Source organism: Channa argus, chromosome 22 (genome assembly GCF_033026475.1).
Source record: "Channa argus isolate prfri chromosome 22, Channa argus male v1.0, whole genome shotgun sequence".
Classification (NCBI taxonomy): domain Eukaryota; kingdom Metazoa; phylum Chordata; class Actinopteri; order Anabantiformes; family Channidae; genus Channa; species Channa argus.
The window spans coordinates 4,541,947-4,569,303 of NC_090218.1; the positions used below are offsets into that span (position 1 = coordinate 4,541,947).

Here is a 27,357-nt window from a genome sequence, read left to right on the forward strand (position 1 = left end):
AGCACAAGAGCTCCATATTCCAAATATGGATGGCCCAAAATTACACTGTATTATTCTTTTAAACCATAAACTGTGTAGGCAATTTGAAAAGGATATTCAGTCACAGTTCAATGACACTCCACTCCACTCCCATGCTCTCATAACACATAATCCACTCCCGCATAGCACTCATGTGCTCAAAATCCAGTGCTCTAACCTGTCATGTGGTTTAAATTGAATCCCTATGGATACTGTTGTTTCTTTGTGCATTGTTTCTTTCTTTAGTATTATGCAGTGTCTCCAAAGAAGCTCACACCTGCTCTCCTGCACTTCCTGTGTGGAAGTCACAGGGATCAGTTGATGTCATATCATCAGTTCTAAAAAATAAATTGTCTGTGAAAAATCTGTTCATAGTTAATATAAACCACGGGTATTTAAAATTCATGGTTTTACACTATATTCTCAAATGGAATTTGAGAAAAATACAGTTCAGTGCACTGATGGAGCTATTCACACACTGTAGGGCAGCCACATGCTCAAGTAGTTTCTTTATTGTCCAATTTCCTGTACACTACTTTCCTGATTGTAGGTTTTTTAGTTTAACATTTATTATAAAAACACACTAGTTTGTAATTAGGTTAATCAAGCAACACAGAGTAAAGATGTCGTTTTGATATGTGGTACAAAACAGACTATTAGTGGGCAATAACAATCAATGTATTCAAGGTGGTGTGTACAGAAGTAGTATATATTAAAGCAAACATATCGTATATGTACAATATGGACAAATGTGTTAGTCTACATTAGAGCATAGTTTAGTATAGAAAAGTGATGTAGAACTATTTGGTATGTAGTTGTAGGAGTTGTATAAAATACATCACATACTCGGTTTCGGTAATCTACAGTACATGTTGGAGTATAGGGTAGTTTGGTATAATATAGTAATGAATGGTAAATACAAGAGTAAACCACTGTAGAATTTAGAAAGTATACTAAATAAACTATGATGTGCAATACCATTGTCTACTGCTGACGGTTGATCATGAAGTTAAGCTGTGAAAAAAACCTCAACATGAAATATTTACAATAACTTCAAAAAGTACAAGTACTTTCTGTGTGTGGCAGAAATGACTTACAGGCAACTGTTTCTCCAGGCAGTTGTTGAAATTTTTGATTTGGTTGGGCTTGAGCTTCTTGAGAGGAATTCGTGTTTCCCCGATGAACTCATTGTGGCGGAATTTGTCCTCATCACACACTGAAATCCTGAGAGGAGAAGCACAGATCAGTCATACAACACAAATGAAGGGACACTCAGCTTAAAGTTTGGTTACTAAGAAAACCATTCTTCACAACTTTTGTTTTTTTTTACCAAAAACAAATCTCCATTTCATTAAAGCTAAATGGCCAGTCTATCTCAGGGTCAACACAGTGAGACATACACAGATAGAAAACCACTCACACTCAGATTCTGATAGACATTTGTCAAACCAAAAGGAATTCCCATAACAGTGCCCTACTGTAATGAACTATTTTTTTAGAAACACTACATGGTTACAAAGACCTCTACATTTCCAAACAACACTCATTTTTTTCTGTAAATTGAAATTGGAATTCAGCACCACCTGTCGTTTTGACAGATAAGTTATTTCTTTATCCCTTGAGTTTCATTGTTATTCTGATTATGCTGCATCTCAACAAGCAACTGTGCAAATAAATATAATATATCGTCATGGGGTGCAGAAAGGGTACCAGTTTTCCTCCATATGGTGGCTGATTATGCAGAAAAGAGCACTTGAAACAAAGAGTTTGAGCCTGATGTAGTCATAAGTGTGAATCATGTTATGTCTGCACTGTGAGTGCTTATACTGTCTGCATTTACCAAAGACAAAAGTCATCTGAAAGCAGCTTTGACCTACAGCAATAATTGATTTTCATTTTAAATGTAAATATAATATAGATCTCCTCCACTCTGGAAAGTAAAACCTGAAGCCATACTGTGTGGACTTGAATTAAGAGCCTTTTAGGAGAGGAATGTACCAAGACCCATTCTTGTCTTATGTAGGATTCTAGCTGCTCAACAGTCCTGGGCTTTTGTCACTGGATTTGTTTGTTTTATGATGCACCAAATGTTTTCTATTGGTGAAAGGTCTGGACTAGTGGGCTCTTCAAAGTAATTGCAATTTTACTTTGAGGAACAATTATTTTGGGACTGTTTGATGCAGATTGGTGAACCTCTGCCTACCTTTACATTCGAGAGGCTCTGCCTCTCTGCAATGCTCCCTTTATACTCAGTCATGTTACTGACCTGTTGCCAATTAACCTAATTAGGTGTGAAATGCTCCTTCATTTGTTTTTGATTTGCAGCAATTACTTTCCCAGCCTTTTGTTGCCCCTCTTCCAACTTTCTTGAGATGTGTTGCTGCCATCAAATTCAAAATGAGCAAATATTTTCCATGAAATGGTAAAATGTCTCAGTTTCTGATATGTTGTTTATGTTCTATTGTGAATAAAATATGGGTTGATCAGATTTGCAAATCATTCTGTTCTTATTTATCATTCTTCTTACCATGCATTTAAAATAGGGTTATATCTTGTTCAATTCTGTTCTTATTTATGTTGTTTATGTATCACATCTTCCCTAGTTTTTTGGAATTTGGGTTGTAAAAGTCAGCAGGCTGCATCCTTTTGGAATTTTACACATAAATGTTTAAAAATTTCAGCTCACTCCACTTAATACTTATTGAGATATTTCAGTCTGGCAGACAGCTGGCAGACCAACAGAACAATGTTGACTGAAATTGCCTAAAAATGGCCACTACAGCCAATTAGTACCATACTTTGCCATCTGTTTATCTCTGTTTATAGCTAACATTCAGGTGGACTAGGTATAATGAGCCCCGTGGCACAACTACAGGTAGGACTAAACACTTTAATATTCATTGGACACACACACACACACACACACACACACACACACACACACACACACACACACACACACACACACACACACACACACACACACACACACACACACACAGTTGTTACTGAGATGCTTGGGCTGAAATTGAAAACTAAAGAAAACTCCACCGCAAACAGCCCAGATATACGTACACTCGAGCTACCAAATTGATTATGCATATCATTACATAACCTACTTTCACCACTTGATTGCACAGCGTTAGCACTTTGGTAAAAATAGGTGAGCAAAGAACAGTGAAGTAACCCTTGCATTGCATAACCATATCACATTTACCATAGGAAGTTGAGATTTCTGTTCTGGGTTTTAGACTGTTCTCAGGTGTTGTTTAACAAAACAGGAAGTACTTTTACTCAAACAAGTTTGGAAATTACACAGACAAGGGATTTCCCAACTATTCCCATTCTGATCCGTCAGGCTATCACACGCTCCGGTTCACCCTGGCATGCAAATGTGCATCATAAATTGGAGTGAATAGGAATACAGAGGGCAAATAACATCAGTTATTTATGTGTTAAATGTCTGTTTCCAAATAAAGCCAGTAATAAAGTGATTTAACTCAGGAACCAGGAAGAAAAGAAACTGTCAAACATCACTGCTCCCTAAAAATTCCAAGCTCTTTCAAAAAAGATCCACAACTGCTTAGGCTAAAACTTGCCTAAACAAATGGATTCATATTTCTTATATTATTACCTATATATTGTTTTCTTCCCATCCTTCCATCTTCACTTCCCTTCCTCTTTTATTCCCATCTTTTTTTCCCTCTTCCATTTCCTGTCTTCCCCTTCTGTCTGGGCACGAACAAGGCATAAAATTAATAGTACCTGAGTGTTTTTCGGACCATATCCTCATCTGTAATGCCATAGTAGGTCAGGGTCTCGCTCCAGACAGGGTTGAGTGTGTTGTGCAGAGTCTTGGTTCTAAGTTTATTGGCCTGAAAGACAAATGGAGAAATTGACTATGGAGCAGAATTGACATTCTGACTGACTAACTGCTGCTGCCCTCCTACAGGTCAAGAGAGCTCATCCTTCAGGTGTAATTTATTGAATAAAAATATCCTTGAGAACATACAAAACCTTTTTGCCCTGGTGAAAAATGAATTGACGCACATTGAAAACCAAGCTCATTACTGCACATTGAATGTTGTCAGGAATGAGATGTAACAGCAGACGGCATTTACAGAAAAGTGACTGTAATAATCAAAGAAATGCAGCGAGTGCATCAAGTCCAAGATATTTATAATTATGTCTCTGTTACAACAGCATTTATGAGAATTTGGTGTTCTAGTCACGGACCTTTGTCAGGCATTCAATTCACCATATAAAACAATACACATCTTTTGCATGAGCCATGATGTAACAGTAATGGAATAACACAGGATTCACATCAAATACAGGGAGTTATGTGCTGAGACAGTGTCTTGCCGCGCAATAGTTTATCAACCCACTCAGTATTTCTGTGAAATGTCTTTCTCTGGCTTAAGTGCACATTTTTAGAAATAGTCGGTGAGCACAGGTCTTTATTGCAGTTTCTGTACAAACATGATGACACCAACCCCGGCAACCTCACTGTGACAAGACTCCAGTTGTTCACGCAACCTCTAAATGCTTTTATGTTTAATAAGCTGTAGTGTCACTAGATTGGACCAATTGTAGTCTTTCTGCTGAACTCAGTTAAACACATCCTGACTACAACCTCTTTCTCATAGACATGAAATTGATCTTGGTCACTTATTATTAAACTGAAAACAATGTGTGAATATCTCACTTAACATAAAACCAATTAATTTAATATTTTGCAAGGTTAATAATAAAGGCAAACAAGCAAAAAGCATGCAACTATTGGAAATTAAGCTGCTGCAGTATAAGGCTTATTAGCCAGGGTTTCCAATACTGATGCTGTGTCAAAGCTTATGGCATCTTACATGCCAGGTATCTTTTGTTTTGTCCTTCTCTGGTTACGAAAGTGAGCCTTTAGGAATGAATCAGTGCCACTGTCAAGGTTGTTCTGTGACACTGCGTCACAGGAAGTGTGAACAGTACATTTCCACCAAAATATAAGGTACAGACAAGATCTGTACTAAAAAATATTTTTGAAAAGTTACATAATGTAGCTTTACCTACAAAAGCCCCAACGTACACAATGATGTAAGTCAGACAAAGCATTATAGGTTAAAGCAAAACCAGCATTGATAGAGAACCTTTAAGGGGAAGTTGACCGATTTTACATGCATTACACTCTTGGGACCAACATATACTTGATCTTTATCACTGTACACAGGGCAGCATCATTAGCATCAATATTCACACACGTCTTTGCATAGTTTGGGTTTGTCTGTGTAGAAGGTTAGCCACAAGGGAGCAGTCTTGAGGCCTCATCCTCCTCGACTACAATTCTTTTCGTTTGAACCTCTGCTTTTCCACAACATAAACCGAAGCAATGGGGTCACTCAGAAGAAGAGGTTGAAGTTTACAGCAAAGAAAATTGGCATTATCTTGGCTTGATTTTCTGACAACATGCACAACCGGAACTCCAAATCAGCACAGGCTACAATAGGGGACCGTTTTGCACAGGCATATGCGTAGTTAACAGCAAGTATATCTGATGACTGAAGGAGAGGGTGCTATGTTTGTATAAAAGAAAGTTGCAGAAAATATTGGGTAGCTACAGATGGAATTGTCTGAATTGGGATAATTCACTTTAAATAATGGCACTTCAGTCAACATCTGATTTGTTAACAATACGTTTATGTGAAAAAAAAAATCTAGGGGCGTGTGGGTGGAAAGAAGTTTATGTTATCACGTTGACTACAGCCCCTAGATGCGTCAGAGACATAATTTTATGTCATATGTTTATGACATAAACTTTATTTTTCTTGGATGCTGCAAATGACACACTTTCTCATATTTCACAGGACAATCTCTGCAGACAAATTGTAAATTTAGGTTCCAAAAAATGAAACAATCATGTTATCATATCACATTAAAGGATAATTTGTGATTAATTGATGATAAATTATTAAATACCTGACTAGTGGAGACCAGCATCAAAAAATATTAAAGCAGACTGTTACATACTGTGACATTTTCACTCACTTACTTTTACAGAGTAACATCAATCCTAATCTAGCGAGGTGATGAAAACTACTGCGACATGCGTCTCATCTTTATCAGTACAATTTTGTGCGGGGAAATCCTCAGAGGCCAGAGCTGAGCTTTACAAGATGAGGATGATGATACTGTGTTCATCATCAGTCATAAGTGAAGACGTGTGATTCTGTTGAATTTAATCAATTAGCAGGTGTGAGTATTTGCAAGTCTAATGGCAGGGATCCATGCAACGGGGCTCTCGCTGATTGTTTCTTCCTCAATCAGTGGTTGATTCCTACAGGAAGGGTGTTAAACAAGCACACCTACAGAAACACACACACACACACACACACACACACACACACACACACACACACACACACACACACACACTAAGAGCATTCAAAATGATGTGGCTTTTAAGACTGATAACCCCCTTTTATATTTCTGTTCTATATTTTAATTTAATTATTAAATGTGAATATTGCACGCTTTCCATTGATTATTAACTTTCCCCATCCCTTTTTCCTACATCACAAATGTTTTTTTTCCGAATAAAATGCCTCAGAAACAGTATTTACATTAGTGCATAAGACAGTGAACTTATTAATTGAAATTATGTCTATTAGTAAAATGTTGTAATAAAATTATTCTGATTGGGTGACATCAGTCATGGACATTGTTGCATGATACTACATTTTCTTTCTGTGTTCACTTTCCTTGCCTTCAAGAATCGATTAATTTGTATCAAATAAAAGCAGACAAATTTTGCCTAATCAGGAAATTGAACTCTCCATAGCCCAGATATGGGCTATTACTTACAGTAAGCTGAAGTTAAGAGTTCAATTTCCACATTTATTTCTTTTTTCTATAAACACTACCAACTAGCAGCCTGTCCAATTCTGTTTGTATTACAGGATGACAATTGACAATTGCACCTTTCCGTCTTAGGATAATGTGGAGATATTACAGCTTTCAAATAGTCAGGTTTTTTTAGAGCCATTTCTAATGTCATCTATTATTACAGAGCTGTAAATTTTAACTGAATTAGTTTTACAGATTCATTTACAGTAATGCAACTTTGCTGATGTGGTTTGACATTAAATGACTCTAAACCGTTGAAAGTAAATAACAGTTATGTTAGTAATTCGTTACTTTATTTCTTCAAAACAGAAATTTCATTGCTGTTTGAAATTTGATTTTGCCCCCAAAGTTTTAATATTGGTTGTTGACTATTCAACAAAGTTGTTCCAATATATTCATTGTTTTGGATGAAAGAATCATATGACATTAATTTGTGATCTAATAATATTTGAATTGTTTATTCAAGATATACAAATGTGAAAACAACTTTTTCGGGGTGTGATTAATTCATTGGGCAGATGAAGGTTTGGTATGATTATGCTAACCCTAACAATAGAACACGTACTTAATCGTCATTCTTACATTTCTTTAAGTTAGTGAGATAGGGGTTCATTAGTATGTGTCGAACATGCTAACAAGTGTATTTTCCTATTTTGGACAAAGCCAGCTGTCTCTCTCTACGTTCGTCCCCAAGTTTACACATCAAGTACCGACATTTGGAAACTCAGTGTTGTTAAGGATTCATTTATGTAAGAGGTCTGCATTAATTATCTGTCCTGATGTCGTGGCCAACCACCCGGCATTTTTATTCTTAGTTTGGACAGAGGCAGAAAAGACATTTATTTATATGGAAAGGACAGGGATTATTTGAGTCGTAGTGAAACAAAATGGTCCAGTAACGCATGTGAATTCTGGGGTTTTGCCTCCTGTCTCAGTAGGAGACCTCACAAAGGCCTTTGCAGAATGCTGCCAATAAAACAACTACTGTCACCTTTTCTCTTCTCTGATATTCTCTCATCTCTATCTCAAAATAATCATTTGGCTCGGTCTCAGAGCTTCATTAAGACCCACTAAAGAGGTGATAAGTTCTGCTTCCACTGTAATCAGAAGTGAAGTTTCACGCTCTGCTGCAAAGCCAGATCACACTTTCATCTCCTACCAGACCACAATCAAACACAATAAAATGCCTGTAATTATTCCAGATTAAACTGTCAATTACTGAAAGGGATTAAATACTGTAAAATGATAATGTTTTCACAGGACCAAAAGGTGATTGACTCGTTCAGTGATGTTTTTGGCAAACAGCAGTAATAGCAGAATTTAAACCATATATCGTTTAATAGTTTAGATTTTTATGGAAAACTAAGAAATGGCTAATAATTGTGTGATATGATGGTGGTAAAATGTTATGCAATCAGTGGCTAATAATATAATAAATAAGTTTTAACTTTATTTTAATAGCTAACATTTGCCTGAGAAATTAAACTGAGAATTTAAGTTAGCCCATGAAAAGCTACGCTTTTTCCTTCTATTATAAACCACAAAAACTTTAGAAGATTGGAATAGGATCTGTGCTAAAATGTGATGCCTGTGGTCAGTTGGTAACATTTGGACTTCTAAAGCTTGATCCTTAAGTGGGCAATAAAAGTCAAGATATTTCCCCCCCCCCGCTATGTAGATTTTTACCCAGTCTTTTATTAATCTCTCTCTTTTAGTCATTGACCAGGAGTTTTTGGTTGGCTGGGTTAAAGATATTTTTAAATGGACCTGCTGTAATTTCATTTGGGTTACTGAACAAAACTGCAATGTGTGCACCTGCAGCTAAATATCTAAAAGTCCCTCCTACACAAGTACTGCATGCGATTCAGCCCCACTCTCCCTCCATCTCCTACAGGAACTGGAGACCTTTTAAACTAAAACTAGTTAGAACAGAGATTCAGAGGTTCATGCAAAAATACTGCAGTAATGGACTTGAGACTGAGGCTGTTTGGCCTCTGCAGCTGAAACGACTTGTGATACTGGTTGCTCATTTGTTGCACGGTGATCCATCTGTGAACAGGTGGTGAATTATTTCTGCCTTAATACCATCTAATCACACGTGTATAAGACAGAGCTCGATCTCTTCTGCAGGTTCACTCTTCATTATTCATTAAAATCGCTGCCTTCATAAGCTTTGATAAAACCAGTTGTTTCGTGGCTCTGAACCATTCAAGGCTTAGTAACCCTTTAATTAACTACTTGTCATGTCAAAGCCAGATTCCTTTATGATTTATTGACATTCATGCCCATTGTTCTTGCTTTTCGCCATCCTGCCAACAATCCGCTTAACTGCCAAGCACAACATTTTAAACAAGGTATTACTTATACAAGCTACACCTTGACCTTCATGGTTGAGGGGCACAGTGCCTTAAACAGCAATGAGGCACCTGAATTAATTCATTTTGATATATTTGTTAGAAAAATGCATGTTGCGTTTTATAGCAGCATTTACTGGTCATGGCCGAGAAGCTTCTTTTTAATAATCTCCACAGCAGTGCTGCGTTTTGGCTTGCACGGTAATCTGTGTTTCTTTTTAGTGTCATGCATATGGTTCTGGATTGGTGTGAAATATTGCTTCAACTTTAAAATTATATTTGGGGATTTTATAGTATATATAGTTAATTCTGTATTCATAGTAATCTGGGCCATCATGTCAACACTACGCCAACAATTTCCAGATAATTACTTTGGCAAATTTTGCTTGATGTCCACATTGTAACCCATGTGTTTCTGATCTACTATTACCTTGATTTATCCTTTACTTATGACAAGCTGTTATGAGTTATTACTTAAAGAAATACTGTGATATTATTTTTATATTGTGATAATTTTACACCTGTTCCATTGTTATTACCAAAATACTACCCACATTATTGATGGGGTTATGTTGTTGCCATAGTTATTACCCCATTACCTTTTTACCACCAAGTTACTGACCTATTATCTGATATCCAAAATATTATCCCACTATTACTGACTTGCTATTACTACTTTTATTACTGATCTATAATGTAAAGTGCTGCCACTATTTACATTCTCTGGTGTAGGAAGATCATACAAACATTCTCTAAATTATCTCAGATAAAATAGGCAGTTTACAGTAGATTTTTACTGAGGAAACAATAGCCTGTGAATAGTCTTTCAGTAGAAACACACTGACTTAGCTGCAAGGATCAAATCCCCACACAGCTGTCTGGTTGCTAGTTTTTGAGCTATCTTGTGCTACAGCAATCTGTTGGACAGATATGATCACAGATGATATCTACAGTTGACGGATTGCTCCTTTAACTGGAGGGATTATAAGGGAGGAGCAACAGCAGGCGGAGTGCCGATTTATTTTATGAGCCTATATTCAGTGTGTTCTGAGACAAATATTATGCTACTGTTTCATTACAGTCATCAGGCTCCGGGCTTTCTCACTTACTGAATGGCTAATTACACATTCTCATGCTAATAATTACAACTCATCTTACTTTGCATTGCTGCTAATTAGTCCATTTTTAAATTTCAGGGAAACTTAGTTGTGTCACAACAAAGCAACATCAGTGTCTACACACGGGAAACAGTCAGTAATTTATTTCAGTCACATATTAAGAGAGACAGAGTTTTGTACATAATCGGCCCACTAAAAGCCACTGTGCCTTCTCTGTCTAAGCCTACAGTGGGCAAAGTAGCAGAGTTAATAAAGGGTAGCATATGCATGGTCGATCACGATGGCTATTGCTTCCAACTCCAACAGCCTGTGTATTCCTCTCCTCCACTATTGTGTATGTGATGAGATACAACAGTTTTATGCTAATGTCTTCGGTCTAGTGAGCAGAGTGGCTCCCACTATCCAAATCTGTTGAACTTTGACCGGGGCTGTGCCGACCTTTGTGAGTGAAACAAATGGCTGAGGGCTCCTGCTGTAATTTGAAAAGAAGGACAGTTTAAGGGAAAATGTTTCTGCATGTTACCATACAATAAGAAATCATCATCCAGAGATCTGGGGACTCAAGTTTCTGCCCTTGCCCCCCGCCAGCAACCCTAAATAGTATAAGCGGTTACAAATAATGAATGAATGAATTGATGAATTAATAAAACTACATGCATTGGATTATAAATAAACATACACAAAACAGCAGCAAATGCATCCTATGAAAGTGGAAGAATGCCCCCTGTTTATTGGCCTTAGCTCTGTCATAAGACACCTTGTTGCCATGAGGCGAAGGCGTTGCTATGCATTCAGTTTTCATACAGATGGCAGATGCAGACAAGCACAAACATTCTTGAATATCTCAATATTTGCAGCATCTTTGCCCATCATCGTGATAATAAAAAAAAAAAAAACTGTTTCGAACGCATTTTAATTAACCCACTATTTCCATTCTGTTATATATATATATATATGTTTCTACCTTACCATCAATCTTACACTTAAATATAGTTGCTTTGTATGTTTGAGCCCATGCCCCTAATTATTTCCTCCATCCAACACTATTTCTGGACTGTGGTGAGGATTAAAATCTTGACTCTTTTAGTGGCATGGGCATCTTTTTTTTTCGTTTTTGTTTTGTTCATTCACATTTTTTCCTTCAAAGTGGATTTTTTTTGGTATTTTTTTAAGCAGTAAATTGTAAAATTGCAATGAGTAAATACCAGTTTAATCAGCCTTAAATAACTGGCAGGCTGCACACATTAGAGTGGTCTGAAGTCAAAGCTGACGTTGGCAGGAGTGGGAATTAAATAATTACAAAGTTCAGATCAAAAGAAGAAATCAGATGAGTTAGAAAAGGGTTTAGAAGAAAGGGTGATGTGAGTCAGGTAGATGGATAATCACATAGATTTAGCTTTCAATAAGCTGCTTTGGTGGAATGCGCTCATTCACAAGATCTGCATTAGAGAACTTTAATGAAAGGATTAAATCAACCTCAAGGCTCTCAGTCAAATGGAAGCAAATTAAAGAATTCACTTTCCTTTAGAAAGAAGCCAGTGAATCATTTGTGTCCTTGAAATGTAAGATACATTTCTATCAGTGACTAATTTGTGTATTTTGTGTATCATGTTAGTTAAAAAGTAATGACTGGGGTCTGACGTATAGAGACCCATAAGAGCTTCAATAGCCCTTATCCAAGATAAGTTAGAACTCTCTGTGTGTCCACATCTAGTGCACAATGAGCAGATCAAAGCTGGTTTACAGCTTCATGATGAGAGCCAAGGTACTGCATAACCGCAGACTACTTGTGTACTGCATCGGCCTAACATGCATCTCTCCATTCAACGCAGGACGATAAGTCAAGCTTAAGATGGGTAATTCATGTAAATAAAAGCTTTACGAGCTCTTCGTGATACTAGAGATACAGTCAGAAATGCCGAAAATGCACCACAGAATGAATAGTTAACATACCTTACTGGCACCAGGCAGTAGGTGCAACTTGACATAGGGGTCTGACAGCCCATTGTGGTCCATCGGTTTGAGCCCCTTGGAAAAAAACACAGATAAACATATTACTAGAGCACTTTAAACTTGTTACTTTGGATATTATTTTGCAGAAAATTCTGCATGGCTGGTACCTGACCAACAGAGCAAAACAGCTTTGCTCAGGACCAGTTAAGTTTAATATTTGTTTGGCTGATGTAAGACAAACAGCTGATTTGAATGTTAACATGCCATTCAATGGTTGCTATTAGTCATCATCAAACCCATAGCCATGTTTCACTAGGTACCTACCAATAAAAAATCACAATTATTGAGTTAAAACTTTATAATATTCAGTGATTGTAGTAAACATGAGAGGAGGGATAATGTAACATAAGCCACAAAGCCGACATTGACGAGTGAGTAAAAAAGAGTTTGAACACCAGTTTGTTTTCCATTTCAAACTATTAGTCAGTCTTACTTTAGTAATTGCTGTTTATTTATTGGTACTCAAAGCATTTTTACCCTGCAGTAAGTCTAACCAACTTGTTGTGGTGCTCAAACCTAACTATAAGCATGTCAGTCTCAACCAAACAACATTTTATTTTAACTATCCCCTTAAAGGTCTTAGGGACAAGGTTGTCCCATATGATACTAAGAACAACAGATAATGGCGACTGAATGGAATGATAATATCTGAAGCAATATCATAATATCAAAAACTATGTTTTAACATCCATTTAAAACATCGGAAGTTTTGTCCTTTTTCTATTTTACCCGACCACATTGGTTTCCTTTATTTGTTTAGATCGTTAAATTGAATGTTTGAAACATTTAGTACGGTACCACCTCAGCTGGAATGACTCTCCATTAAAAACATGGTAGTGAATTGAGGCTGTAGCTAAAAAATACAAAGGTTCTACCTTCCACTGAAGAGCAAATCAATGAGTCTCATCCAGGGAACAGGATGTAAAGGTCACTCATACAATAACCAAATAAAATAACACCACTGGAGTTCTCACTAAGTAAAATGAAAGGACCTTAATATAGGCTATACAGACTAATTCAGCACGAATGAACCGTAAACTGAAATGTGGGGAAAATATCCACGTATACAGCACAGAGTGCACTTAAAGTTTTTGTTTGCTTTTCTTTGACCTCATGCCGTGGTGAGATCAGGTAAAGGTTTAAATTGTATTTGGTGTACGATCAAACGTGTTTTCCAGTCACCGCTGAGGAAAGCTATTTATTATCGTATCATCACTGTCAGGTGGCAATTTTTGACACCTGAATGTGCAAGGATTTTTCATAAGCCAAAGAGATGATGTTTGATGTGATAAATTGCTGTAAGCCAGAATCAACTACAAAAATATGAATGTCATTTTGGGTCCTTTACAGCTGCTGTCCTGCTTGTTTCACCTGCAGGTGTGTTCAGTCAATCAGAAGTTGGAAGATTACATCTTAGATGAGGGTGGATTGAGATTTCTCAGCCTTTTTTAAAAATTGCAACAAGGGGAAATTAAAGGACATGGCATAAAACAAAAGAAAGCAAACGTGTATGTAGTTGTATACAGTGTTTGTAGGTCTCTGTGTGTGTGTGTGTGTGTTTGTGTGAAAGCATGCTTTGTACCAGGTGAATTTACACTTTGTTCTGTGAGAGGGGGGAAGAGAAAGAGTAAAACAGAGAGAGATATAAGGATAGTGAGTAAGAAAGGAGGAAGGCAGCGAGTGAGGGGGAGGTACACCATGGAAAAAACAAAAAAAAGGAACGTGAAAAAGATGGAATGGCAGTAAAATACGACTACATACAAATCAAAAGCCAACTGAAACACTTAATATGTATTGGGGGGAGAGGGTGTGATGGACTGAACACACCTAAAAAATCTAAATTGCAGCAGTTAATGCAAATATAAGATGAGATGTTGACCCATTCAAACTTTCCAACCAGCACCCTAATGACTATTTATGTTTTGTAAGTATTGAGTTCCCTCTTATTAAAGCAAAATTCAATTCATCTGATAAAAAGACTAATGATACAAAACAGCAGGTAATGGAAAAATGGAGGTAATCACATTTTAAGAACAAGAGGAAGTGAATATGACTTCTTTTTTTAATAATCAGTTATGAATATTTACATTGACAAACTAATTAACTAAGCATTTTAGCTCTAACCTTTCAGCAAACCACTCCTGCCTGCTAAAGGCCCACTTCATTCAAAACAACAGCTCCAGTGTGTAACGCAGGCTCTCTTTTGTTCTCCCTTTCCTTATTTAGTCAACAGAAACAGAACATCACACTATATGTATCACAATAGGATGCTGCAAAGAACAGACACTATTTAGAACACAAAAAGATGTGGGTGATTCTGTGAGCTGTGAATGACGCTACAGAGTGTGGATATGTCGACAGAACAGGTAGAGGAGGTAAAGCAAGCAGCAACACGTTCATGTTCACATTCATCTATATTAATGTGTCATTAATAAAGTAAAAAAGTAAGTTTAAGGTAATATTGAAATTATAATCTCTGCATACTGTGGAGTGTACTGTGTACACTTCCACCTTGACCTGAGGGCGTAATACAGTGAATCCGAGTGTTGGTGGGGGGAAAGAAATGTCGTGAATGTTTGGCTTTAAAATATGACCACATTTTACAGATAGGAACACCCACAGCAAACTTTGACCGTGTGAATAATAAAACTAAATAAACAAACAATAAGTCTTGAATCCCTCATGGCTTCGTAATTTCAAAATACGTCTTCATGGAAAACAAATATTTCACATGACTGAAAGAAAGCATGAAGAAAAAAATCATAACCAGTGGCAATATTTTAATTGTTCCTTATTGTGTATATCATTCTTCCAGTAATAGACCCAAAAGAACAAAACAAAACCAACATGAAGTCTATTCACCTACAGTTGTTACACTTCATGGAGGAGCTTGGTGCAAAGCCCAGCACTGACAGCGAAAGGCCACACTACAGTTTTAGATCCTGTCTGCACAAAAACGAGCTGCAGCAACAGCAATGTCTTAGCTGACTCTCATGTTACATTTTGATAATAAAAGTGTGTCAGACCGAATGTCCGTACTGAAGAGACAACTGGACATGATAACTACACAACAAAATCCATTTCAAATGTAAGCCTAACTAGATGAGTTGTATTTTCTCTGGATCTTTCTTGTTTACAGTACGTCTATGTACAGTGCCCTCTGAAGTTTGTTGTTGCACTATTGACTTACTGTATTTGAATTAAGGCACAAGTATTGCCTCCCAATAAAGGATTAAGAATCATAAGTATCAATTTAAGCAAACATTCTGAATAAAAGTGGTGAAATAACTTAGAAACATGCAGGTGAGGTGGGAGTGAGGTGGGAGTACGTTTTCCAGCCCTGAGTAGTGTCCAGTCCATGTTTATTCTCCAGCTCCATACAGTCAACCACTAGCATTATTAAAATACAACCTGTTGTAATAAGTTATAATTTTTAAAGTGGCTACCACCTTGTCCCTTGTGTTAAATTAAAATGCACAGTAATGTTTAGTGATGTTTGTAGCCCTCCCTACAGCAAGACAATTTACAAAGACAAAAGCAAGACAAAAGGAAGAGGCAGAGGGACTCTGTTGTCTACTGTGCCTAGTAAAAATGAAGCAATGCAGCACAGTCAACAATCACTTTGCAACCCTAATCTCTGTGCAAGCTGTGACCCTTTTTCTTCAATCATGTTTCTTATTTTCTCTCTCCTCATCTGAGGAGCAGCCTGGGTGAACTAAACATGTAAAATTTTCACTTACTGTACTGTAACTTGCTAAATGTGAAGTCTAAAAAATAGATCAAGGCTTATCCTGGTGCTCAAATTGCTACTGCTGGTGTAATGTCTTTGATTTCTAACCATTAAATTCACCTTTAAATGTTCAAATGTTACTTTTCTGGCCGAAATGTTTTGCTGATATTTAGCCATACTGTCAAAACTTTGACAGTCTTTCCCGTAAAGCTTGAATACAGTTATTGAGAGGCTCTATGGGAGACGATTAGAGAGGTTAATGTGCTGTCTTCATCTCCCTCGATTGCTGCCTTCTACAAACACCTGAGCTTCCATTTAGGTGCACATTATGTGGGGTTGGATTGGGAAGAACAGACAGCTGCGTCCTGTTTCTGATTGCGCAAGCACACTGTGAATACTCAGTTGATCATAATTACCAAGGGCTGGAGATAAATGACCATGCACCAGTGTCTCCACACCTCCCATCTCTCCTATACTCATTCATAACGGCTCCCTCGTACAACAGCTTGTAAATACTGTGAAATGAAGTTGAGTTTTCTTTGTTTTGGGCATTATGAGCTTCCTTGACATCTTTTAGGGGAAGTGTTGGGTGTAGTGGGGCCTGGCATCTGTGGTGGTATTGGCTTGGAGCTGGATTTGAACCGAAAACATCAGATTGAATAGAAACAGTGCCTGTCTACTGATTTCGCAATCAAGCACTACAAACAGCATACATGCAACTTTATTCACTTACATTTACATTACGCAATTTGTTTCTTAAAATCAATCCACTCTACTCCAACCAGCATTACCTCTCCCAGCTTGTTCTATACTCTCTTACTCTGTGCTACGCTTTGCATAGCTCTTTAAGTACTATAATGGGGGGAAATAAAGAGTAAATGAAGAGTTGCAAAACTTATAGAAACTAAACTTAATGCAGAAATTAATGATGTTCTCTGATTAGTTTGAATGAAATAAAAAGAAATTAAAGTTATTAGAATTATTTCACATAGTATTAAAATCACTGTTAATCATAATTTGTTTTCCATGGAAATCACTCAATAAATATGACTTCTTATAGTGGACAACATTCTCTTCCTTCTTGGATTGTTTTCCATACAAACATAAAAACAACACTTCTGCAGGTACATTAAGGCCTCAATTATTAAGTTATTATTAACTTAACAACTGGCAGAGAACATGGATGACACATGCTGTTGACAGGTCTACATCCATCAAAGTTGATGTCAGTTATTCAATCAATGTTGCACAATGTGGCCTTTAATGAATATAAGATTTCTGAAATTGTCTGTAGGTGCCTTAGCACAACACAACATTTACAGGTGACAATTTTAGTATATATAATGTCATTTCAATTTGTTATCCATAACCATAAAACTATCTGCAGTGGTACAACTCTGTCTTTTCAAAATGGTCAAAACAATGGTGTCGATCACAAGTGCCTCATCAATCACGCACTCATCAGCAGCTGCATGTTGCAATGTGGACCTTAAGGAATTCTTAGGGTCATCACTTCCCTTTTTCTGCATTTTATCAAATTAAGATCAGAACTCATTTAGGAAAGTTGACAACAAACCCCTTTAGGGTCCTAGGGCTGTGCCCCGAAGTGTCATGACCACTTAACTCTGCTCAACAATGTATTCCTTTTTATAGGCTAAAACTAATTTATATAAATACATTTTAAAGGAAATATAACAGTGAAAGGTACTGAGGATATGTTTGTAGTTTATACATATGCCAAATTGCAAACATGTTGACAACATAATTTAACTTTTATATCATTTTGTTCAGGTAATTATACTTGTTCACTTTTGCTCTAACCTCAGCTAAAATGCTTTTTCTAATGGGAGTGTGGACACAGCTGCTGATATTGGCACAGTAAAATCAACGCAATAGCTATTTGTCTTTGGTCATAATTCATCCAGTTTTGATTGCTGTTATAATTTTTCACTGTATTATTTTATTATTTTTATTAATCAGGTTTTTTCATTTTTATATGAAGCCTTAAAACATTCGAGCTTACTTTGAATAAATACAGTCTATATATATTTTCTAAGCTATATGTCCCTTATTTTCCACAGGGCTATCAGCCACTCCACCAGCCAGGGCATATGTCTTCATTATCATATCTGACTGGCCAGGTAACAAGCAGGTAGAGGAAACATCAATCACTGGGAGCTGCATATAACAGGATGGATTAGACAGGCATTGATCTCATCCAGTTACAGCTGATCTGCAGTTACGCTAAAGAAGGGGTTAAGGCTTCAGATACCACCTGGGACCAGTGAAGGTGCCGAGGTCATGACAACTTGAAACAATCCTGGGGCGAGTAGGCAATATGGAAAGCTGGCAGGTGTGTTTAATTCATCACCAATAAATGTCAGAGCTAACCCTGAAAGCCTTAGGGAGGAAAGCGGTGGAGGTGGTGGGGGTTGTGCTGGCTTATTTGTGATCTTTGTTGTAAATCAGACAAACTAAACTAGCATTTAAACAGCTGGTGAAAAGTTACTTGCTTGTCACTACACTGTTGCTGCATTAGCTCAGTAGACCTGAATGCAACACAGTTGCTGTGTTATCGGTTTTGATTACAGAAACACTAATTTCTCAAAAACAAGAGACCATCAGCATCTGTGTCCCACTGCAATTCATGTAATTTGACAAAGCTCATACCATGTCCACTATTTGGGTCACCCTATTTAAAAGAAACAAGAATAAATGAGGGGACCAAACTATTAGAACCAGATATTTCATTTTCATTGCTGTAACTGCTGTGCTGGACAAAAGCTGTTTGAGAGTGCAGGGCCAAAACCTGGGTTTGAACACAACGTTAATCTACTGTTAGTTCATGTGACAGTTCCAACTTATAAACTTTAGAGAAATTGTAACGTTGGTAAAGGAGAATTCATGACAGAACTCCTGTATTGAATTGCATTAGATTTTACAGGAGTACCTAATGAAGTGGCCAATAAGTGTGTATGTCTGCAATGGAAAATTTTATTCAGAGATGTTTTTAAAGTTGAAGCTGCAGTTTGACTGTCTGCAGTTGTGATCAAATGTTGAACATATCAACATGTTGTATACTAACTAGTGTCTCACAATAGGCCTATACTGTTATTGACAATGACAGTGATATCAAGAAAAATGTATTAATAACTATGTGGTTGTCACTCCAACGTATTAGATGAAAGTGTTGCAGGGACTACCCAGCTACAACCACAGGGTGTGAATACATGACTACTACTGCTTCTCAAAATCATGTTGGAAGAGGTGCCCAGGAAGTGCACGGCGCACTGCCTGCACTTACCAAATGTAAATGGAGCCACCAGCTCAACAGATACGGTGGCCACATCCAACCGGGGACTGTTGGTGATATAGATAATTCTCTATAGACCACACTGTGTCATTTCAGTTCTTTGTAGTCTACATGGGCATGGCCTTCATATACTGTGTCATTCCAAGTATGAGGCCCCTGAATTAAGACACTGCTAGTGTTGGCATACAGTGTAGTGGGGGTTGGTGACACAGCTCGTGTCATGATGTTGACAGTGCATTATTTTGGCATGTGGTGGAGATGTGTCAGTACAACTGTGGTTAACAGTGTTTGTGCCAACAGCTATCAGTCAATTTTGAATGTATAAACTGCTGCTAATATCAATTTGTTACGCTCAAGAACAAAGTGTTTGATGATTCTGTCTTTATTTCAAGTTGGTGCCAGAGAATTTGCACAACTCTCACAGTTTAACTTCTTCTCAGTTGAGTTAAGTGAATTGATTGATTTTACACTGCATGTCAGGATTTTCTTATTATTAAGTTTGTATCTCAGGTGTGCATTACCTGCAGTTTTTGCAAAACCAAGCAGAAGAAAGGGATGCTTGATTCAGGGTAAGTGGGTTCAACATAAAGATAAATAACACCTAATTACAAACGAGTGCCTCTACAATACTTCCTGTAAATTGGTTGACCTTTCGGTCCAGCGTAGTCAATCACCACGTGCTTTTCTCCCGTCAGTTTTAGTTTACTGTCCATTTTAATCAGATAACTTGTCTTTATGGGAAATGATTTGCAATATGCACTGCTATACAACCAAAAAAGAATGAGAGCAACATACCAACACAGCCAAAGCAGTTATATGCAAGAACCATCACATTGTTTTTTGTAATGGAATCCAATCACAATGTTAATGAGAGGGAGCTCAGAGGATGCAATGGTTTCAATCAGGGATTACTGGGTCTGGATATTGATTGGATAAGACTTATTGAGTGGCAGGGACTGGTTGGGATTTGAGCAGGTTTGTAAGGGGCATTGGGTATACTTAGTGTCTTACCTTCTTGTATCTGGGGACAGGAAGCTGTTTTTCCACCAAACATAAAGCACCAACATAAAGAAACGATGAGAGCATGCAAAGAGAATAAGGTGGAAGAGAAAAAGGAAAGTAACATTGATAATGTGAACTTAAAAATGAAGATGTTAATTTTACATGCAAATAAAAATAAGGCAAAGAAATGGTGATAGAAACAAAAACAAATACAAGCAGTTTGTGTTTTTTTTAGAAATGGTTTTGTTTAAACAGCTTAGATCTGGGATGCTTTCAGTGGAAACAGTCTGAAAAAATAAGAAAATATAAAAAATGTTTGAACATTTTTTTAAGTAAACTTCATTAAACACTTTGTAATTCATTTGTTTCTGTCTACGGCTGTTTCTGGCTACGGCTACATCACATTTCTAATAATAATCTCACATGAAATATTGGTTTAGATACATTAAAGACAAGAGGACAGTCACCTTGTTTTATAGAGAAGTCTTTTTGTCTTCATAAACAGGATAATTTATACTAGCATGACATTTTTGATCGAAGATTTACTATACAAGGAAGAGTTTCAAAGACAAGCCAAGTCTCTCGTAAACTAATTCTACTCTTGAGGTTAACTGAACAAGTGGCTTAGAATCATGACAAGAGTGAGTGACAGTTCATAAGAGATACATACAAGAGTCAATTCATAAATCATTCTCTATAAATTAGGTGGTCACCTACAATGAAACTAGGCCAAAGATGAAATCAGTTGAGTTCCAATTGGCTGAGGCCAGTTAGAACCCAATATTATTCCAAAATATGACATTTATGACTGGAAATCCTGTAGCATGAAAAGAGCTCATTAAACAGAAACCAGCAACAGCCAATGAGCACAAGCTGATCGGAAAGCGCCACCTACTGGATGCCGTGAACTTGAAGCAGAAGCAGCACAAACCCAATTTGAGACTGGGAATAAAACTGTATTTTCAACTACAATACAACGTGGTGATTTTGTCTTCTGAGCCACAACTTTATCCATTGATTTTTTTTTAATTTAAAACCTGCCTTTGTTTCTCAGAACGTAAACAGTACACAGAAGTGCCACTAGGTGTCACGATGGAAGTTTCTTTGAGATCCCAAGCATCTGGAATAGCGTTCATTAGATGTTTTTATCATTATGTCGTTTTTTATTTTGTTAAATGTGTGTGTAGTTAGAATATGTATACTACATATAATTAGAGTGAATGTTGTGATGAGCTTCTGATTACAGGTAGTCACTTTGTACAGCTGCTAAAACATTTTCTTTTAACCTCTTGTTATGTGACTTATATTAACTGCATAAAATGAAACATCACATTGAATTGGAAACGGTTTTGTGCTCTAAATTTTGACTTTTAATTAATGAGTTTAAAACTACAGTTAGTGTCCATGTTTATGGTTTGTTACTATAAACTAGTCTGAGTTGCAAAAACCTTCTTCAAAATATTCCGAGAACTTCAGCCAGACAACAGTTATTGTTTGCCAAAATAAGTTTAACACTATTCGCGAACCGAAGCACAAGTTTCAACACACAAAACCTTAACACGGCTAACACTTACATATAGTTAGTGGTCGACGTTCGCTCACACTGAAGCGGGGGCAAACAGCATGTGTGGCATGACAAAATGCAGCTACTAACACCTTAAAAGCTCAGTGATTAGCTCTTTACCCTTGTGCAAAAAACCTTGTTCATATTTTTATACAAAAGTGTTTTTGCATGAGTCAGGTTTACTCAACTATATTAACTGGACAAACCTGTAGTAAATTATTCATGTCACCCTGATAAATGTCACATGTTCATGAGACTGTGCCGTTAAAATTAGCGTTGAAGTTAAGCTGTCTATGATGGATCTTTAGATCAGAGGTTTAACAGATCCAAAGAGCCTTAGGCTGCCTGAAGAACGTAGATGCTGTAGAAAACCCAGTTCCACATTTCGCTGTCACCCGACTCCCCAAAACCCATCTGTGCACCTGTTCCCTCTCCCTTGTTAGCTCCACACTATAAATACCAACACACAACTGCTTGTGCTCTTTCACATTGTTTGCACCATCTAAGTTGTTCGTTACTAATTTTATTTATTTATTTTAGTTCCTTTTTAGTTTAGTTTTAGTCCCTTTCCTTGCCTTTGTATCTTGATTGACTGAGGTTTTTGCCTGCTTGTTTCTGGCCTGTGTCAGCCCACTAACTTCTGTTCAGACATCTCTTATCTGAACTGTTTGAACTGGTTGTCTCAGGGCTGCATTTCAAAAGCAAACACACAGACATAATGAAAGAATTACGAAGTTTAGGCAATACAGCACTTTCTGACTCTGACTGTTGTTGAAAATAATGCATTTGTTGCTGAAAGAGACATATGTCAAAGCTGTGTACAAAAACTCAGGCCTTGAAATATTACTTGACATAGTAAATGAAAACATAAAAGTGTATATAGTGTAAAATGCAAATACATTTGATTTTTAATTTTTTTATTGTATTTAATAAACAAAAACACATTTTAGTATGTATATTAGGTACAGAATGTAAACAGATTTAGTTTGTTAATTTATTTACTATATATATTGATTAGATCAGCTCATCTTTAATACATTTGACCCAATCTTTTATTGTTTAAAATCTACTCAGTTATATTATTTTTTTACTCTGTTGCCACAGTTTTATAAAGTAAATAATGATCACATTTTTCAGATTGTATGGTGATTCAGATATCTTTGAAACCTGCCACTTGCTGTCTGTCCAGATTTGTTTTGACAGAAGAACAATGTGTGAATTCCATACAAGCAGTATTTGCAGGTTTTTCCACTGCCAGAACATAAAAGCATGCATTGCAATGTCCATTCATCAGGTGTCTGTCCATTTAGAGACTGTCAAAGACTAAGACTCTGTGAGAGCTGTTAGAAACAGTCGAAGCATGAACTGGCAATTTGTTGTAGACCTCACCTAGTCTTTAGGTGCTGACTCTTGTACTGTGCTTAACAAGACAATAAATCGTAACATTAATACTGAGCATAGTTCCCCAAACATTTACCTTTCCTTTTAAGCCGGTATTCCTAAATTTTTACAATTAACTATCTAAACAAAAGGCATTTTGGGTTTTGCACAAACCGCACTGGTAATTTGTTGTTTACTGTATCTTTCAGACACTTTATGTCCAAGGCTTGACAGCACCGGTATTATCTGTTAAGATACGAATGACAATTGATTTTCACTGCAGCCAGCAGCTACTCACTTCATCCTTTGTGAAAAGCCCTGTGAAAACATCTGTTTGACATTTCATCAATATTTAGACCTAAAATGTGGCAAGTTGGACAATAACAATGAAGCATTTCGCAGATATTTCAAATGTGCTTTCATTTACTCTAATGCAGGGATTACAGATGAAGGCAAGATGTTTTATGAAGCCTTTTTATGTAAAAGCAGAAGTTCAAAAACAGATAAAAACAAGAATAATGCATACAAAAGAGCCAAAACATCTTTAAGAAACCAGAGCCAGTGTGTACGTGTGTGTTTGCTCCCACACATGAGTGTGGGTGTATCGAGCAACAAAAGGGCAGGCTGTAGGAGAAGAAAGAGAATGAAAGACTGCAGCAGAGTGTTAAGATACGATGTACTGTAGACAGTGCTGAATAAACAGGTCTGAGGATGTGCAATTGAATAGGGAGACAGTGTCTGATTCACTGATATGGGCAGCAAACCTTTCTATAGAGGTGGTGCTGCCTTTGAACAGCACACACGTAGCTATTTACTATGTGTGGGATGATTGAGAAGGATATGATGAAGTATGCTTCATCGTATTTCTCGACTTGCCATGCTAATAAGCATTCAGGGAATGAGGTTAATAAAATATTATACAGAAAAAAAGAATTTCCACTTCCAGTAAACACAATCAACAAGTGTGTGCTGGACACGAACAAAACAAAACGTGTTCTGACAGTAGACAAGCATTAGTATCGTGACTAATGCTTGTCTACAGTGATTTCACCAGCAGTTGTTGAAATATCTTACTGCTCCAAACTGTTGATATAAACAGGCTGACAGACAGATCATTGTCAAGTCATGCTGCAACAGGGGACAAAAACAGGAGCTAAAGCAACAGAGAAGGTTGCTCATCTTTAAACGGTGAGCAGGCAGGGTTCCTGCTTTACTGCTGTTAAAACGGGTCATTGTAGATGATAAACAAACAGCAGTAAAAACCCATTAGATGTGAACACTGGGAGATGTAAAATAGGACTCAGCTCTGCTATGACCTGTTACCAGCTAAGAAAAGAAATTGGAAAAGTCAGGTGTGAGTAAAGTCACTTAGGAGCAGTAATGTTGACGTCAACGAAGTGTTACAAGCTTCTGTTCCCGGGCTCCAGGAGATTGAAGGCTGACACAGAGCACTTGTCAGGGACTAATAGGTTCTTCCTAGTGTTCAGTGAGGCTTGGGGGAGTGTTGAAATTTAGAGTGAGTGAACTACAACATTTGGCAGTTGTTTAATAGAGAGGGTTAAAGGTATAAATTGGCTTGGTATTTTTCAGCTCTTATGAAGCTCAGTAACAGAACAATGGCAGAGGTGTAAAGAGCACATCTTTCCATACAAATGGGCCTCCTGCTCTTTTAATAGTTTTATGGTTGTGTGATGGTGTGGTGAGGCACAACGATCTCTAAGAACACCAGCAGTAGAACTGAAGTACAATACTGGGGACTACCTTCTTTTGCCTACAATGTTATCACATAAAGGAATGAAGATTTCTTCACTCAGCTGATGCAGCCAAAGCTACAGAAAGTGGCAGGGTGTTAGTGAGATTTGAAATGCTGCAAAATAGAATTATTTTACATCAAGTAAAGTAAAAAGGTGAATGTTTTTTCTCTAGCAGGTGCAGCTGCCCTTCAAACGAGAAGGAATTTTGCCATAATTATTGAGTGTTTATTGTGAGTGACATAGGTCAGTATTTTTAGCTTAGTAAAGATCTTAGCTCTGAGTGGATGGTACCAAAAAGGACAATTTTCTTCATCTGATGGCCTGACAAACTCTCCAAGGCTTTATGCAGCCTAAATAATGATGCTCCCCTCACCACATTTCACTATTGGTATCATGTTTTCATGATGATATGATGCTTTGGTCTGTTTATATCCTACATCATGCTAAGTACTTCCCAAATAATTTAGCCATCAATAATCATTTTCATTGCCACACATTCTCCCTGTACCGCTGAAACATAAAGGTGCTCTTTAGCAAACTTTTTTTTTTAGAATAGTAACTTTCTTCATGGCATTGCCCATACTTCATGCATCCTGATTTGCATACAGTGGACCTATAAATAGGTTCAAGTATTAATTTAACTTTTTGGCTCTGCTGATTATTTTTTCATTGAGCGATTGCAATTAACCTAATTTAGCAATCTGCTGGCTGCTTTTTGGGTCGTCTTAGCTGGACGCTCACTTCTAAAGAAAATAGCCCCAAAACTAAATCTCCATTTAAAGACCGTTTGTCTGACTGTGGACTGATGAATACCTACACTGTGACATCTGAAGGCAAAGATTTTCAGCGTGATGCAATCAACAATTCGTGATAGGTCCCCTGAGATCTCTTTTTTCAGAACATGGTTAACATCAGCAGATGCTTCTAGTGAATAGCAATCTAATCTTGTCTCACTGATTGGATTTCAGGTTTGCTAACCCCTGTCTTCAATTAACTTTTGTTCATGTAGAGGATCGATTTCCCCTTGTACCCCGTGAATGTTTGAACAATGTATTTAATATTGACAAAGCTGATACAATCATTTGTGTTACCCATTACAAAGGTTGAGTTTTTCTAGATTGCACAGCATGTACAATATAGTACTTCATGTACATACCTTTAAGAAATTCTACCACAGCATTTTCCTAGTGAAAACAATATCTACTATAAAAGTAAAAATATGAATCTATTACATTGAACAATAGTGTAAATGTGCAACTTTTAATTTTATTGAAATCCCTTAACCATAGACCTAGTGTAAGCTCTGGTTAAATTAAAAATTTCGAAACTGTCTTGTTGTCCTGTTAATTTGGTGCTGGTTCAGGGAAACAGTGTGTTGCTGTGAATGTGAACCAACAACATACAATATTTTGTAGTTTATCTAAAGGTCTTTCAAGCCATGCTTTAGAGGAGAACAAGTCTCCACAACTTCAACTGTTAACATTGCAGTGTGTCATTTGAAACATCATGTTCTGCTTCGGGCAATACTTATGTACATGAAATGAGCAGTAGTCAGTGTGTTCAGAGAGTCACTGTGTTCAAGTTGATGTGAGACTAGGTTGATAGTTAAATAGTGCAAATGAGAGTCCACAATAAGCAGTCGTCACCACAGCATCCAATTTCAATTGGAAATTCAGTATGTCAAATGCATTAGTAAGACACAATAAAAATGAAAAGAGATTTTACCACCATCCAGTTCGTTCAACATTAAACATTAATGGGTGACTTATTTGGAAATTACTGTACAGTAGGCAACATAGTGCCTTCGTATTTCAGTCTGGCTTTTGTTATTTTTGTCTACGATAATAAAGGAACAGTAAATTATTCATCCCTTCTTTTAAAAACATCCAAATAACTAAAAAATAAAATACACAAAGCAACTGAAAATAGTGTATCATTAGCTTCGTAATAATAGAGCAGAAAGAAAAAGGAGAAAAAATAAAAATGCTGACAACCTGATTGGCAGCTTAATTGATGGATGGGTGAATAAAGGGGGAATTATGGGCCCGAGACACATTAAAATATATACAGTAAGATACAGAAAGGTTTCTCTCTGTTAAGATGCAGTAAGAATGAGAAAAGGTTTCTCTGTGTTAAGATGCAGTAAGATGCAGAAAAGGTTTCTGTCTGTTAAGATGCAGTAAGATGCAGAAAAGGTTTCTCTCTGTTAAGATGCAG

The 27,357-nt window shown here is 37.0% G+C and overlaps 1 protein-coding gene across 1 annotated transcript in view; it reads right to left on the reverse strand.

The window, feature by feature from the left end:
* Positions 1-27,357, reverse strand: part of doc2b (double C2-like domains, beta) — a 94,507-nt gene that overhangs the window by 17,932 nt on the left and 49,218 nt on the right. Inside the window, exons 3-5 of the mRNA XM_067492432.1 lie at positions 12,338-12,412; positions 3,784-3,893; positions 1,116-1,242 (exon numbers count right to left, since the gene is read on the reverse strand). Coding sequence (XP_067348533.1) covers positions 1,116-1,242; positions 3,784-3,893; positions 12,338-12,412 — 312 coding nt within the window. The remainder of the gene's footprint in view (positions 1-1,115; positions 1,243-3,783; positions 3,894-12,337; positions 12,413-27,357) is intronic.